The sequence below is a fragment of the Ictalurus furcatus genome, chromosome 3, assembly GCF_023375685.1.
Source record: "Ictalurus furcatus strain D&B chromosome 3, Billie_1.0, whole genome shotgun sequence".
Classification (NCBI taxonomy): domain Eukaryota; kingdom Metazoa; phylum Chordata; class Actinopteri; order Siluriformes; family Ictaluridae; genus Ictalurus; species Ictalurus furcatus.
The window spans coordinates 27,372,170-27,388,680 of record NC_071257.1 but is presented as its reverse complement, the minus strand read 5'-3'; the positions used below and the strand labels follow the sequence as shown (position 1 = coordinate 27,388,680).

Here is a 16,511-nt window from a genome sequence, read left to right as displayed (position 1 = left end):
CTGACAGGAGTGGAACCTGATGTGGTCTTTTGCTGTCGAAGCCCATGGTTCAGCTTGTTGTACATTCTGAGATGCTTTTCTGCTCACCACGGTTGTAAAGATGGTTATTTGAGTGACTGTAGCCTTCCTGTCTGGTCATTCTCCTCTGACCGCTCTCATCAACAAGTTGTTCCTGCCGACAGAACTGCCACTCACTGGATGTTTTTTGTTTATCTCTCCATTCTGTATAAACTCTAGTGACTGTTGTGTGTGGAAATCTCATGAGATCACATCTCCCCCATTCTGATGTTTGATGTGAACATAAACTGAAGCACTTTACCTGTATCTGCAGGACTTTATGTATTGCACAGCTGCCACATGATTGGCTGATTGGATAATTGTATGAAAGTACAGGTGTAGAAGTGTTCCTAATAAAGTGATCAGTATGTGTATTACATCATTTTATTTTATTCTTTTAAAGCGAATGTTAGAGAAAATCAGAAGTTTATCTGTTAACTATTTATAATTTGATCATTATTTGTAGTGTGTTTACATCATCATTTTTCCAGTTGCCATGAAGGATACCAACAATTCTACAGTTGACTTTAGACAGATAAAGGTGGGTTGTTGTTTTTTTTTTTTTATACCTTTACGAAAAGGTAATAGTTAATGAACAGAAACTTTAGTAGGTCTGTTGAAATGCTGTACATACCGGCAAGTCTGTAGTGTGCTTAATCAGTTTCCACTAAACCCAGCTGTTTCTCTCGCTTGTGTCTCTCTCACTTTTAGCCAAAATCTGTTGAGCAAATTAGAGAAACTCTGTTGAACTTCACGACATGATTGAGCCTCTCATCTAACAAGCCTGTATAACACAAGGTCTTTAATGATGGAGCCTTAATTTGATCTTAAAGTTATCTCTCTGTCCATGAAATCCTTCACAAAAACATATTCATGTGCCGTTTTTTTTTCTTCTTCTTCTTTTTTTTTTTTTAGCTCTCATGTGGATCACTCAATGTTGTCATATAGTGACGTTTACCAGTTGGAAAAAGGAACTTCATAGAGAATTAATCTCAGAAAACGTTCCATCCTTCCTAATTGCATCAAGCAGCTTTCAGTAAGCTAGTTCTTTTTCTTTTTGCTTATGAGTCAGAGAGCATTGGAAATGGCATGTATATAAAATCAGAAAGTCAGAATTCTAAGGAAGTATCTTGTTAAACATGGTATATGGTTTTTATTTTGTCTTTGAATGGTGAAAACCAATTCCACCGATTCCACTGAGATTAATACCTGCCCTTCAGTTGTACACAAATGCTGTTCATTCAGACTGCAGTAAATCACGCTGCAGGTACTAATTAATTGGTAATAAATCAGCTTGGACATTTTTTTTGTTGGTTTTATCAAATTGATTCTTACTCATCTTAGTTGGTTGTATTTGTTCTAGGCTTCAATATACAAGCAGAACATGGTTGTTAAAAGTTTATTGTCCAAGATCACCGCTAGTGTGCATGAAATGATGAATAGTGAGAGTTCGTAGAAAAAGACCAGTCTGTAGTTTTCTTTTATTAAAAATGAGTGCATTCCTATGTTTGAGAAAGTGATTCCCATGTTTACGAGCTTCATATCATTGTGGGTTTAACAATACCAATATCATTTGTTTTTAAAAATACAACATGGCATACATCTTGTGTACGCACAGGGAAATACTGTCATTAACAGACGATTCTGAATCACCTTCAGTGGAGACATTTATCAACATATGTGCCTAAATCTTTAGACAATATGTGCCCAACAGTTCGAATGACGTACAGACCCATTTTATGAGATATTTCTAGTAGATGAGGTACTATCGACACTTTGGGCTTACAGTTGTGCTTGAAACTTTGTGAACCCTTTAGAATTTTCTATATATCTGCATGAATATGACCCATCAGATAAAGAGAACCCAGTTAAACAAATGAGACAAAAATATTATACTTGGTCATTTATTTATTGAGGAAAATGATCCAATATTACATATCTGTGAGTGGCATAAGTATGTGAACCTTTGCTTTCAGTATTTGGTGTGAGCCCCTTGTTCAGCAATAACTGCAACTAAGTGTTTCTGATAACTGTTGATCAGTCCTGCACATGGGCTTGGAGGAATTTTAGCCCAGTCCTCAGTACAGAACAGCTTCAACTGTGGGATGTTGGTGGGTTTCCTCACATGAACTGCTTGCTTCAGGTTCTTCCACAACATTTCTATTGGATTAAGGTCAGGACTTTGACTTGGCCATTCCAAAACATTAACTTTATTCTTCTTTAATCATTCTTTAGTAGAATGACTTGTGTGTTTAGGGTTGTTGTCTTGCTGCATGACCCACTTTATCTTGAGATTCAGTTCACGGACAGATATCCTGATATTTTCCTTTAGAATTCACAGATATAATTCAGAATTCATTGTCCCATCAATGATGGCAAGCCTTCCTGGCCCAGATGCAGCAAAACAGGCCCAAACCATGATACTACCACCACCATGCTGGGATAAGGGTTCAAAAACTTTCAAGCACTACTTTAATTAACCATCACGCTACCATCTTAATTAACAAAAAAAAAATAAAGCACATGCTGCAGGAGCCAAATATGTTGGACTGTCGCATAACAGATGTGGCTGCTTTTAATGCTGAAAATATTTAGAATCCACCAGCATTGTATTCGAATCTGAAAAATGAGAAAAGGTCTTAATGAAGAGATCAAGTGTCTTAATTTTTTGTGACTAAATGCTGAATGTTAAACTGCATAGATGAATGAATTAATTTTAGTGTCAATGCTTTGGAAGCCATTGCACGTATATAAAGCATCGACACAATGATGATCATGTTCGTGTCTAATGGCCTGTGATGGACTGCTAAGGAAATGATGCTTTATTTTGTTTTTGAGTTGGATATTCTGTGCAGGGTGTCAGAGCAAGGATTAGTGTTGCCAAGGTGTTGGCAAGGTAGTATAGCCACCTCACAGCTCCAGGGTCCCCGGTTCGATCCAGATCTCAGGTTGCTGGCGGCTGTGTGGAGTTTTTCACATTCTTCTTGTGTCTGTGTGGGCTTCCTCTGGGTTCTGCAGGTTCTTCCAACCTCTCAATAAACATGCCAGTAGTGAATTAGTCTGCAAGTGTGTGTGTGTGTGTGTGTGTGTGTGTGTGTGTGTGTGTGAGATCCTGGTATAGGCTCCGGATCCCCCACAACCCTGACCAGGATAAAGCACTTGAATAAAAGAACGGATGTATCTCAATCACACAGGTCATCTTCACCTGATCACAGTCCCACAGGACATCCAGACTTCCAGCCACACGGAACACTTTTACTGCTCAGATCTGCTACACTTAATCCAACTCAACACACTAGAGTCTTAGTGGAATGTTTACTACCCCATTCTATAATGTACCTTTAATATCGAACCTTCGCAATGATTTTGTTTATAAGTCATGTCTTGTGAGTTGTGTGGACACGCTGAGAAGCTCTCAGGTGCTCTTCTGCTCCGAGTTCTCGTGGAAGGCTGAGCCCGAGCCTGACCCTTCCTGGCTCTTCTCACCTGATGCTGTGTTGTCTTTTGGCCCTGAAGTCACAGTGGACGTGGCGTCTATACTTTCGTACGCTTCTGATGTCAACTGGCAACAACAAAGAGAATAATATTAATTGTACACTACTTTTTACCTAAGAATGTATGTCTCATTGACGCTAAGCCATCACCTCTAAATGGAAAATCGCTAATAGGGAAACAGAGGTGCAAAAGCACAAAGGCACAGATGGGAGTGTGAATAAGAGACACTTTTTTTGTTCCTGAGTTGTCATTTTAACACTTTTTTTGTTATCTGGAATATAAATAGGATTTAAAAAGTCATTAGCTTGTGTTCATTAGAGAAGTCATTTTTGGTAGGGCTGCAACAACAAATCAATACAATTCGATAGCAAAAAAAGTAGCAAAGCTATTTGAAACCAATAAGGATTAAATTAAGCACAGTTTAGAGCTCATCTAGGATTTGTTGATCTGGGCTTTATTTTAAATCGAGTTGTGTTGCACCACTTAATTTTAAACACAGATTAACAAATCAGGGATTAGGATTCTAACCTGGGATTAAAACCTCCATCTACGATTAATTTTCTCCATCATAATGGATTCACCATTGGCAATATTGCGGCAGTGCATGCGGATTTCATAAACGTGGAAATATATGAATTCTCCAGTGTAACTAAACAGCAACAATGTAACTCTTTCACTCTTTCATCCAAATCCAGGATTAACGTCATGGTTTAAATGTAAGCCTGCTTATTTCAAACAAGGTTTAAAGTTTGGTGCAGCAGAATTATTAGATAAACCTTGATTTAATCTAGATTTAAGCTTAATCCTTATTGGTGCAACCCACCCTATAAGTAGTTAAATTGATAAACGTTAAATCATTTTATTTTCTTAACTTACACAATATCTGTTTTTTTTTTATATATATATATATATATACAGTATGTTGTGTGTCCTGCTTTCAATTCGCATCGAAGGTAGTTTTCACACTGGGCATGTTTGCCGCGGTCCGAATCTGAGTGCGAATGTCGTCCCCACTTCCCCACGTCTCTATCTTCAAAAGACAGCTAAACACCCACCTCCTCCGTGAGCACGTAACTAACCCCTAAAATACCAACCCCACATTATTTTAAAAAATAAAAATAAAAAAACCTTCTGCTCTTACACCTTTACTCTGTGCACTTTGCTTCTCTAGAACTCAATTATAAATCTTGCATGGTAGCACTACTTAAGTACATAAGTACAGACCATCATACTTGTATTGTTCTCTGCTCGACATATCGCTTTGCTTGTATTTCCTCATTTGTAAGTCACTTTGGATAAAAGCGTCTGCTAAATGAATAAATGTAATGTAAATGTTTTTTTTTTTTTAAAGTGCTAAACCAGTAGAGAAAAATACACAGAATACCATGATCTTCTATTAGGTTTGGTGTCTAATTTGGAGGGGAAACAAGTGGTTGACATAATCACTTGATATTTAATTAAGACAGGTTAAGAGTTGTGTAGTTGTATTAGTCGATTGAAATGGTGCAGAAATATTCCAACTAATCGATTAATTCAATAGATTAAACAATTATCCAAAAAAATCATTAGTTGCAGCCCTAATTTTCAGCAAGAATATAAAACAAACATCATGGTTAAGCGGTGTACTTTTCTACAACGCTATGATGTCGCCATGACATTCCTCATACTTGTGTTAAGACGTGTGTGTGAAGCTGTACCTGTGAGTGTGTGTGGCGTACTGATGGTCCTGCGGTGATAATATTGACAGAGCTGGATGACTGTGTGTCACTGCTGTTTCCTCCCTCGGCAGCGGAGAGACCCGACATGACCAGACCGCTGGAGAAACTGCGCTTTCCGAACAGCAGGCTGAGAGTGGAGCTGGAGGAGGAGCCCTGACTGCAGCGTGGCTGAGCTGAGAGCACGGCACCCGCCGCAGACACACGCGGCACCTACGATCATCATCATCATCATCATCATCATCATCATCAGCTTAGTTGTAGAGCAAGTCTTATATGTGGAATTCAACTCAACATAGAAAGATCTGAATTCATTAAGACTGTTTCAATTTAAAGGAGCAGAGAATTACAAATGCAGTGAGAACACTGAGAAGCCATCCTCTTCCCCACAACTCCGGCAGGGTTGAGGAGGTCTGTTCCAACTCGGGGCAGAGATTATTTCTCGACTGGGAAAATGTAATGACTTGACTGTTCATCCATCCATCCATCCATTTTCTGTACCACTTATCCTACACAGGGTCGCGGGGAACCTGGAGCCTATCACAGGGAACTCAGGGCACAAGGCGGGGGACACCCTGGACCGGGTGCAAACCCATCGCAGGGCACAATCGCACACACTCACACACTACAGACAATTTAGAAATGCCACTCAACCTACAACGCATGTCTTTGGACTGGGGGAGGAAACCGGAGTATCTGAAGGAAACCCTGAAGCACAGGGAGAACATGCTAACTCCACGCACACAGGGCGGATGCGGGATTCAAACCCCCAACCACTGAGGTGTGAGGCAAAAATGCCCCCCAGGAGTTTACTGCACTAACCAAATTAGTGAAATACAAAACATGGCAGTAGCAATCCAGCAGTGTCTCATGATCTCAACGTGCTTATACTGTATTTGTGCCTAGTTGAAGGAGGAAAAGGAAGACTTTTTTCCCCTAGAATTCCATTCAAATCGTTTGTCCAAATAATTGAAATAATCCCTGGAGAATTTTTTTCTCTCTATAGCCTGTGAACGGGAGTGCAAAATACACTAGGATCCTCTTCCATGTTTATTATAGCTCTGTATATTTTCAACTTAAAGCTATTTATATAGTCATAGTCTAATTTATGGAGGTCAACACACTTTTGTCTCATTTCATTTGAGTTTTCTCTAGTCTTCCCCATGTTTATGAATGAAATGACTAATAAATACTAGCAGTGTCACTAATTGTAACACAGACATCTGTTTCAGCTTTGTTGTTGTTTTTTTTAAAAACAAGATATTTATTTGATAAGGTTTTTGTTACTTATTTCCAGTGTGTGATTACGCTACTTAACCACCAAGACATTTTATAACCTTCTTTTATCTATCTTTACTAGGGGTGCCAATAATTCTGGAGCTGACTGTATAGTACTTAATACAACTAAAATAGCTATAAATAATGAAGTAACCTGCAATAATGAATAATAACCTGTAAATCTGTAACCTGTATCGCAATAGCTTGCGATAAAACTAAACTATATATGAAATACTTTACAGAAAGGTGAATGGTTCTGAGCAGAAAATTAAATGTATGGATAGTTTTAGGTTTGCACAGGAGCTATGAGATGAATGCAGCTATCATGCCCTTGCTTAGAGTATATGGATTTGCATGAGGGTTTTTTTTCTTGGGGGATGAGTTCTACACATAAAAAGCACAGAGCACCTGGGAGAAGACAGAGGCGATAGAGGAGGTGTTGAAGGACTGCTGACTGTTGGAGAGGCCCTGCACAACACCGTTAGAGCCCTGCTGGAAATCCAGGATCGGCCCAGAGCAACTGCTGACCGGGGCTCGCTGACACTGAGGCTGCACAGATCCACTGCGATACTCACGACGTCCTGCAGGGGGAGACATGAGGGGACATCAGCCGACTCAGGCAAGAGTGTGACGTTTACAAAGAGTTTAGTCTTGAGGACATTTTGAATACTTGTAGTGTTCAGTCAAGGTGACAAACAACAGAATTTCTACCTCAGTATTACATTATCATTTAAAATCTTTTGTATTCTATAAGTAGAACTGGTGAGACTTAAAGGTGTTACAGGTTAGACCACAAGTTCAGGGTAATTCATTTAATGCTACTCAGTCCGTACAGGATTTCACAGAGGTTTTTTGTTTGTTTGTTTTTTGTGATTGTTGCGGCCAAAAATGCTTGATTTTGCTGCTTTTTTTTTTTTTCCTCGAAATTTGCAATTCAACTTTCCATCCATCCATCCATCCATCCATCCATCCATCTTCTATACCGCTTATCCTTCCTTCAGGGTCACGGGGAAACCTGGAGCCTATCCCAGGGAGCATCAGGCACGAGGCGGGGTACACCCTGGACAGGGTGCCAATGCAATTCAACTTTCTTTGTGGAAAACTACTTGAATTGGCAAAATGGCAAGCACAGGAGGCTTCTTTTAAACTACTACCAGTGAAGACACATATGTAATCACTTTCTATGATTAAAAAGTATACCACAGGCACCATTTATTACTTTTCAGACCTCAAGAACCATTGGCCTCTGAAATTTTTGAAACCATTGAAATTTATTCAAATTCAAATACAAATCGGAGAAATTCATTAACGTAAAATGTAAAAACCTAGTTTTAAAATTTAAAGTGCCCGTTGTTTGTTTTATGTAGTTTTATGTTAATCTGTATTCTTCTGCAATTTAACAGAACACGAGCTATTCATCAATTTTATATCATGTCATGATGATTTGCCTTGGCATTTTAGACACAGCCACCATTTTTTTTCGCAGAGGAAAAGTGACTCACCAGACTTGATTTTATATTATGTTGCATTTTGCCTCCACTTTCGTGTAAAACATCCGGATAACTCCGGAAACTGTCTTCCGCATTGACGTTTGTTGGTAAATGAGACCTTTTAACTGTACTCATGTTCGACGCACGTGAACCGGAGAGGGCTTTGGCTGAATGCGTGTTGTGGTGAAGTCACATGACACGTCTTGGCCCAAATCTACAGAAATCTTGAAAAGCCGCAACCTCCTCCAAATATTGCGGAGTTCGCTTGCTTGATATCCTTGAGGGACTGACTGCTAGACAAGTCTGTGAATTTGTCATATTAGAATAATGTGTGAATATCTGTAATGAGGAAACTATGAAGTAAACTTCAAACATTGTTATAATTCTTCCCTGTGTCCAGTATATTAAAAGAACAGTAGAAACATGAAGTAAATAAAGATTTCCAGATATTAGCACAAGGTTGATTCATTAATTGTGAGGCTTTAAAAGAAAAATAGACTATTTTCTATATCTGTCATGCTAATTGTATAACCAGTACTTGCAGTTTTCATTCAAGACAAGTGCTTTGTCCTAGTCAGAGCTACGTTGGAGCAGGACTCTATCCTTTGAACACTGAGTGTGAAGCAGGAATACGGCCAGGATGTGATGTCAGTCGTTCCCAGGGCACCGTGCACTGATACGTTTACACGTAGAGGCAATTTGCCAGTCCACCTACTTATTGTTAGATAGTCAGAGGAAACCTGAGAACCCAGAGGAAACTCACACATACATAGCGAAAACGTGTGAAACTCCACACAAGTAGTAACCTGAGCTCTGGATCAAACCTTGTATTCTGATATAGCAACACTTCCCGCTGCACCACTGCGCCACCATTTAGTGGTTTTGACCTACTCAATTTATCTATATATGCTTATACACATGCTTCCATCCAGATTCCATCCCATCTTTACTTCTGAGAGACTCTGCCTCTCTAAGATTCTCTTTATATACCCGATCATGTTACTGACCTGTTGCCAATTAACCTAATTAGTTACAAAATGTTCCTCCAGCTGTTTCTTTTTAGCAACACTTACATTTCCAGCCTTTCGTTGCCCCGTCCCAAGTTTTTTGAGACGTGTTGTGGCCATCAAATTCAAAAGGTTTTCCTTAAAATGGTACATTTCCTCAGTTTAAACATACAATATGTTTTCTATGGTCTATCGTGAATAACACATGAGTTTATGAGATTTGCAAAATCATTGCATTCTGTTTTCATTTACATTTGACACAGCGTCCCAGCTTTTTTTTGGAATTGGGGTTGTATAAACAGATACGCAGAGGCGCTCTGACCTGTACTGTGGTGTCGGGTGCGTGAGCTGCGTGGATGCGCCTGCTGTGTGCTGACGCTTTGGGAAGTGACGGAGTTGTGTGTATGACTAACGGAGGAGCCGGCGCAGTCCACATCTTCCATGTTCACCCCGCTGTTACAACTCGTCAGATTGTCCTTGCTTACACTGACAGAGAAGAGCAGAGATATCGTTGAAAATGACAGTGTGTTTCTATTATATACAACTCAAATCACACGTTGTTAATTTCACTTTAAAAAATCAGGCAAATTCAATCTGATCAAACTTAAAACTTTTCGTTTAACTTGTAACTATTAATTATTGAATATATTTCTAGGCTTTATTTTTCTTTACCTACTTTTATTATTCACACTAAACTCACCTTTTATTTCAAACTTACTTATGTTAACTTGCTAATAAAATTTACAACGTGCTGCATTTCAAATGTAAGAAAAGTGATATCTCCGTGTGACCCACCGGAGCCACCGGGAGCAGAGCCATGTGCGGATGCCCTCAAGGCTGAGCGTGCCGCCCCACATGCTGCCCGTGTGCTTGTGTGTTCCTGCGTACGAGGTGGTGAGGGCAGACACGAACATGGGGTAACCTAGCGGCTGGTCACATGATGAGTTGATCATGTTCCGCAGTGCCTGCTTTGAGTTCTGGATGCTTCCTCGCTCTGGATTACGGTTACGCAGGAAGATCAGTTCCTGCTGCTGTCCTGCCCACAGCCCACGCACACACTCCTTATTGATCTGAGAGAGAAACAGACAAAGGCGTAATGGATATTAGAGCACTTTATACTTAGTAGGAAGGGATCAGACCCTGATTGGGGCAATAAAGAAACTTGTGTTCTGTAACACTACGAGTGCACCCAATTCCTCAGGTCCAGGCAGAGTTTTAAGTGCTTTCAGCTAAAATAAGTTCTTAAAGGGATAGTTCATCCAAAAATGAAACTTCTGTCATCAGTTACTCCCCTTCATGTCGTTCCAAACTAATAAGACTTTTGTTCATCTTCAGAACACAAACGAAGACATTTTTAATGAAACTTGAGAGATTTCTATCCCTCTGTTTACAGTCCAGTAACCAAAACTTTCAAGCTCCAAAAAGTTCATAAAGGCATTGTAAAAGTGTAATCCATGTGACTCCAGTGGTTTAATCCCTATTTTATGAAGTGATACGAATGCTTTGTGTGCAAAAAAAACACCCTAAAATTAAGTCTTAATTCACACAATATCTTCACTTCCGCATATATCCCAGCATACGTGTTGTGTTGACACGAGAGCGGACAAAAAAGTCCTCAGAGGGACAGAAATCTCCCAGGTTCCAGCAAAATGTCTTCATTTGTGTTCCGAAGATGAACGAAAGTCCTGAGGGTTTGGAGCGATGTGAGGGTGAGTAATTGATGACACAATTTTCATTTTTGGGTGAACTACCCCTTTAATGTGTCACACGCAGAATCCCAGAATCCCACTGTCTGCTCTTTATCAGTGCTAAAATAATCACTTTAATTGATGAACTTTTGTTCTGTTGGCGAAATTACTCATTTTTTATTAGTAGTCAAATATTACAGTTTTGTTCGCTGCGGTGTCTACAGAGCAAACGCACATCACAGATCATTCTACAGCCTATGTTTAGACCAAGTGAATGTAGTAGGTTTATGTTCATTTCGCCATGGCATACATCCAACAACTCGGTCAAATCATAACGTTCACTGCAAGCGGAAAGCATTCTTAGCTACCTAAAACTTTTTTTTGACCATCTGTTAAACGGGCTCCTTATCTGCATAACATGATCTTTCCAGAAAGTACGTTTAGAAGGTTAATAAAATACTGCCGCATTGTTTTAGAGACTGTTACAATATTTATATTAAAGCCGATGCGTCAAAGTATGTAGGAAAGGCAGAAAATAAAATCGCAGTTTCTGGCTGTTTGCCAGAATTCAGCCAGTGACCTCCGATGGTTTTTCCCACATGACTACACATATGTGTAAATGATTTATTTTCCATTAACATGTCTTACCTTGATGACTTTAAAGTTGAGGTAGCGTTTGTACAGCATGATGATCTTGTATTCGTCGTTGCCATCGTCCAGTGTGTGGCGTAGCGTCAGTAGCGTATCTCTGCCGGACAGCACGGCCTTACGCCACGCCGGGTCGCCCTCATCACATATCACCAGCGAGCTCCTGTATGTGCTGATGGCCTCGTATAGCACGGCCGGCTCCTCGCTCTCCTCCAGACTCGTGAAGTGGTCCTGTCATCCATATGCACAGCAATGGACATTAATGAGCTTGCTTTCAGAAGATGAATAGATTTTATAAAGGTTGCTTTCATAGATATGTACAGTGCAGTAATCTAAGCAAGGTCTGAGCAGCATGTGATTCCCAGCTCAGTGTTTAATCAGTTCATCGGTTCCCTTTTTCATAAACTGTGCTTATAATTGGCTTAAAACTCATATAAATTTTCATTCATTCATCTTTATTAAATGCTTCATCCTGGTCAGGTTTGCAGTGGATCCGGCTTCTATCCCTTCTATCCCACTGACTTGAGCCGAGAATATACTGCTGATGGGATGGCAGTCCATCACACCTCACCTGTTCACACTCCTGTGAATAACCTGGACTTTCATTTAAATGTCTTGCTCCTGGTGTTTAATTAGTGACATGACTGAGCCTCCTTATTGTGTTTGGTATCCTGGTTTTGTTTGGTAACCTATTTTGTCCCTGCCTAGTTTAATCTGCTTGCTGATCACCTGTTCTATTTGGGTTTGCTTTCCACTTTCTGCCTGCATTTGCATTTAATACATTTGTACTTACAACCCCAAAATAGTTGATAGTAACTTTAAAGCTTATAATGAGAACTAAACACATGAACTACTAAGTGATTTGTCAGTAATTCTTAGTAAATGTTATGTGTTTTATAAATATGCATTACTAGTCCTAAACTTGGTGAGCTAAGCCATATTATATGTTCTTAAGTCATCATAAGCTTAACCCTTTCTATCAGAACAGTGGCGTAATGGAAATAGTAGGATATTTTCAATCAGTATAAACAAATGAATTATTTCATTGCTGCACATCTGTTATAAATTTAGTCAGGACGCTGTTGGGTTTCTGTGTGTAGAGTATCATGACTCTGTGTTTAGCTGCTGGTGAGCAGGATGATGGGAAAAGGGAGGGGTGTGAGCGCCCTATTGGGCAAACAATTCACATCTTTCAACAATAACATTGGTACAGAGATAAAAAGGACAGCACAGCTAAAGCTTTTTTGATAGTAAAAGATTGTATGCAACGGCCACAATAAAATTCTAACATTTAAACTTGGTAAAAAATAAAATAAATACTTGTGAAAAGCTGAAAATTCTTAAAGCCCTTAGTGTCTACTTTCATATGAGTCATTAACCACTACTGTGGAGTGTGACATCACAAATAAATACAATGCTGAACACAGGCACTTCCAAAACCTCCCATTTTTTGGCCTCTGGTAAAAAGGGTTAATGATAACCATTTATTTTGTCGCCTTACGTTTTTTCATTTTAGAGTTTATAGAAATTGTCATGGTTATGCCTATTATGGCACATCAGTACGATTCCCATCAGCCACTACACCCCACTAGATCGTGACCCTCAGTCACATGACTGTTTGCACCTGATTCAAATTTTGGTTTAACGAGCATTAGTATAAAGTCAAGTCTTGTATAGCACTCAGTGTCTAATTTTTGTCTTTACTTGCCGTTTGTTGTCAGGTTGTACCTGCTAGTCTATGTTTTCTTGAGATCATTGTTCATGTTTAGGTGTCTAAGGTTTAAGGTGTCTGTATTGTTTGTGTTTTGTTAATTATTTCTTAAACTTAATCTGCACTTGCATCTACCTCTGCTACTAATTTGTGACCTTACGAATACTTTTTTTTTTTTTTTTTTTTTTTACAATTTAGCGCTTAGGGGACATCATGTTTATTTCATTTTCTTGCTCCCTGTCTTCCTAGCAGCACTGCACACATTCATACCTGATGAAGTTTGAGGCTCATCCTAACTGCCGGCGCAACCACCTTCTGGAGTAGATCCATGTCAGCAAAGACCCACTCGTCCTTCGCTGCAATACGGAAATCTCCTTTAAACAAGGCGCTGAAGCCATACAAGAAGGACTCCAAACTGAAAGAGAAACAACAATGAGAGCGTATTAAACACCTGAACTATTATTAGACTGACACACTGTATAACATTCTCACTACATGAATGAGTGTGTATGTCACTCTGTCCTCTGATGCAAAAAAAGTCAGAGGATAAAAGTCAGAAAAACACTTTATGTGTAAGAATTATAAAGGCTTACACTGGGCCATTCACAAGAACTGTAGAAATATTTTACAAATGAAAACTTGCAACTTACACAGGAAACAACTGAGCAGTTGAGGGTTAAAGGTTTTGCTGAAGAACCCAACAATATAAGCTTAGCAGTGCTGGGATTTGACCTAACAAAGCGCTGAGCTGCAGGCCAATGCCTTAACCCTTGAGCCATCGCTTCTCTATTAAGATAGGCACTAAGCACTTTTACTAAGGAATGAAGATCATACCTGTTGGACATGCTATGCGATGCCGTGCCTAGAGATCTCCTGCCCAGGAGCGACAGAGCAAAACACAACGTGACCAGAAGAGAATCCTCATCACAGTCCACCGGCTGAGAACATAAACCACACACACTCACTTCACTACATGCAGCAGTTGGCCATTTAAAATCTGTTATATACACTACTGGTCAAAAGTTTGGAGACACTTGACTGAAACGTTTCTCATGATCTTAAAAACCTTTAAACCTTTTGATCTGAAGGTGTATGATTAAATATCTGAAATTCGTTTTGTAGACAAAAATATAATTGTGCCAACATATTCATTTCTTTCATTAGAAAGCTAACATTTTATTTACAAAAAAATATTTTTTTAAACGGACGACTCAGAGCGAAATATTCCGAAAAGCAGCTGATAAGTGTCCATCGTAGGTGGGAACTCCTTTAATACTGTTTAAAAAGCATCTCAAGGAGAGTCCTCAAGAAATCGGTTGAGAAAATGAGAAGAATACATTTCTGGAAATTCTGGGCAAAAAGGTGTCTACTTTGAAGAAGCAAAAATATTTAATTATTTTGATTTATTTTGGATTTTTTAAATCACAACCTAATTTCCATAGTTCCACTTGTGTTACTCCAGAGTTTGGATGACTTCATTATTATTCTAAAATGTAGGGGAAGAAATAAAAATAAAGAATGAGTGTGTCTAAACTTTTGACCGGTAGTGTATGTTATAATATAACTACATAATGTTATAATATAACTGAAATAAGACATGCCCAAGTTTTTTATAAGCTGGTAGGGCTGTGTGATATTCGGTATTGTGTGATGAGTCTCAAAGGTGTAGTTGTACCTTTGAGAATTTATTCTGAAATGCAAAACATATCTAAATCCATCCATACCACTTATCCTACATAGGGGAGCCTGGAGCTTAACTCAGGGGACTCGGGGGATGAGGCGGGGTGCCAGACCATTGCAGGGCACAATCTCACACACAGACAATTTCAAAATACCAATCAGCCTACAAGGCATGTCTTTGGACTGAGGAGGAAGCTGGAGTACCCGGAGAAAACCCCTGAAGCACAGGGAGAACACGCAAGCTCCGCGCACACACAGAGCAGAGGAGAGAATCAAACCCCCAACTCTGGAGGTGTGAGGCAAACGTGCTAACCGCTAAGCCTCCATGCCCCCTGCAGCTCAATCTATCAGTTTATACAGTACTGTGACAACAGTATCTCACTTGCTCCATCTTGCCGGCGCAGTACTGGATCCACTCGAGATAGACATTGCAGTAGCTGGCCCTGGTGACGCCCTGCAGGCAGTGGACGTAGTCCTCGTCAATCTTAACGCTGAACACCACTGGGTCTCTCTCTATATGGTGCCATTTACTGTAGGGCTGCAGGGCCTCATGGATCGACTGCTCCTTAAGCCACGTCTGTAGCTTCGGGTTGATCACCAGATAGTAGATGATACTCTAAAGGCAGAAAATGTAGCACAGACATTCTTTGGTATCATATCAGCTACCACATTCCTCCATGCAGTCCCTTCTGATTGGTCAGGTGTTGATTCATTATCTATAACAGCACAGCTCAGCCACTAGTGAAAACGCATGCAGTTGTTGATACAGTGAAGTTTTCTGTGAGTCGATATTTATTTAGCATTTTTGGAAGGAGTCTCCAGTGTCAGCGCTTTGTAACAGTTAAAGCTCTACCTTCACAATTTCAGGACAAAAGACTTGGCAGCTTCTTAGTAATATTTTTAACTTGTTCTGTGGATGTTCCACAACATTAGATGGAACTTATAAATGGTTATGGCATGTCGTTCTCTCATAAACAAACATGGTCAGCACTGGAAAATTGCTGTGGTATGTGAGGAATAAAACACTTCAGGATGTACTGTTGCTGGAAAATAATCAACATCACACCATCCAGTCATCATTTATTTTCCTTTACCAGTACACCCTGTAGTGTTTTATTCTTTTATACTGTATGGCATAGACTGGGCATGATAAATAGAGACATCCATATTGGATGCTTCATATTATAATCAGTGACTCTATGTACCATTTAACTAAGCTGAGAGATTAAAAGAAGTATTTCTGACTTAGCAACTTTCATGCACATAATAGCAGAGGTGAGGACATTTGGCAGAAGGGCAGGCATAAATACTATGAATGTGGGATTTTTTTTTAATACAATATTATGATCAAAACATAGGCGATGATCATGATATGAACATCCAGTATCAGCACAGTGCCTTGTATATTTGTATTTGTATATTTTAACTTTGCTCTACTGTCTATGTGAGCTTCAGTACAGCAAATCTGATCATTATACAGTCCATACAGTCTGAGGTTTTTTTTTGTGATTGTTGCGACAAAAAATGCTTCATTTTGCTGCGGCTTTATTCAAAATTTGCGATGCAACTTGCAGAGATTTTTGTGTTTTTGTGCAGAAAACTACTTGAATTGGTTAATTTTCAATTGCACAAACTTGTTTAGCACGGTCTTTCACAGTGATGTTTGTTGGTAAATGAGACCTTTTAGCTGTACACATGTTCAATGCACATGAATTGAAGAGGGCTTTGGCTGAATGCGTGTT

At 39.5% G+C, this 16,511-nt stretch overlaps 1 protein-coding gene across 1 annotated transcript in view; it reads right to left on the bottom strand.

The window, feature by feature from the left end:
• Positions 1–3,472: 3,472 nt before the first annotated feature.
• pcnx2 (pecanex 2) overlaps positions 3,473–16,511 on the bottom strand; it is a 36,899-nt gene continuing 23,860 nt past the window's right edge. The window contains exons 27-35 of the mRNA XM_053621440.1: positions 15,152–15,385; positions 13,924–14,027; positions 13,360–13,504; positions 11,379–11,609; positions 9,838–10,112; positions 9,365–9,528; positions 6,954–7,126; positions 5,250–5,480; positions 3,473–3,619 (exon numbers count right to left, since the gene is read on the bottom strand). Of these exons, the coding sequence (XP_053477415.1) occupies positions 3,473–3,619; positions 5,250–5,480; positions 6,954–7,126; positions 9,365–9,528; positions 9,838–10,112; positions 11,379–11,609; positions 13,360–13,504; positions 13,924–14,027; positions 15,152–15,385 (1,704 nt within the window). The remainder of the gene's footprint in view (positions 3,620–5,249; positions 5,481–6,953; positions 7,127–9,364; positions 9,529–9,837; positions 10,113–11,378; positions 11,610–13,359; positions 13,505–13,923; positions 14,028–15,151; positions 15,386–16,511) is intronic.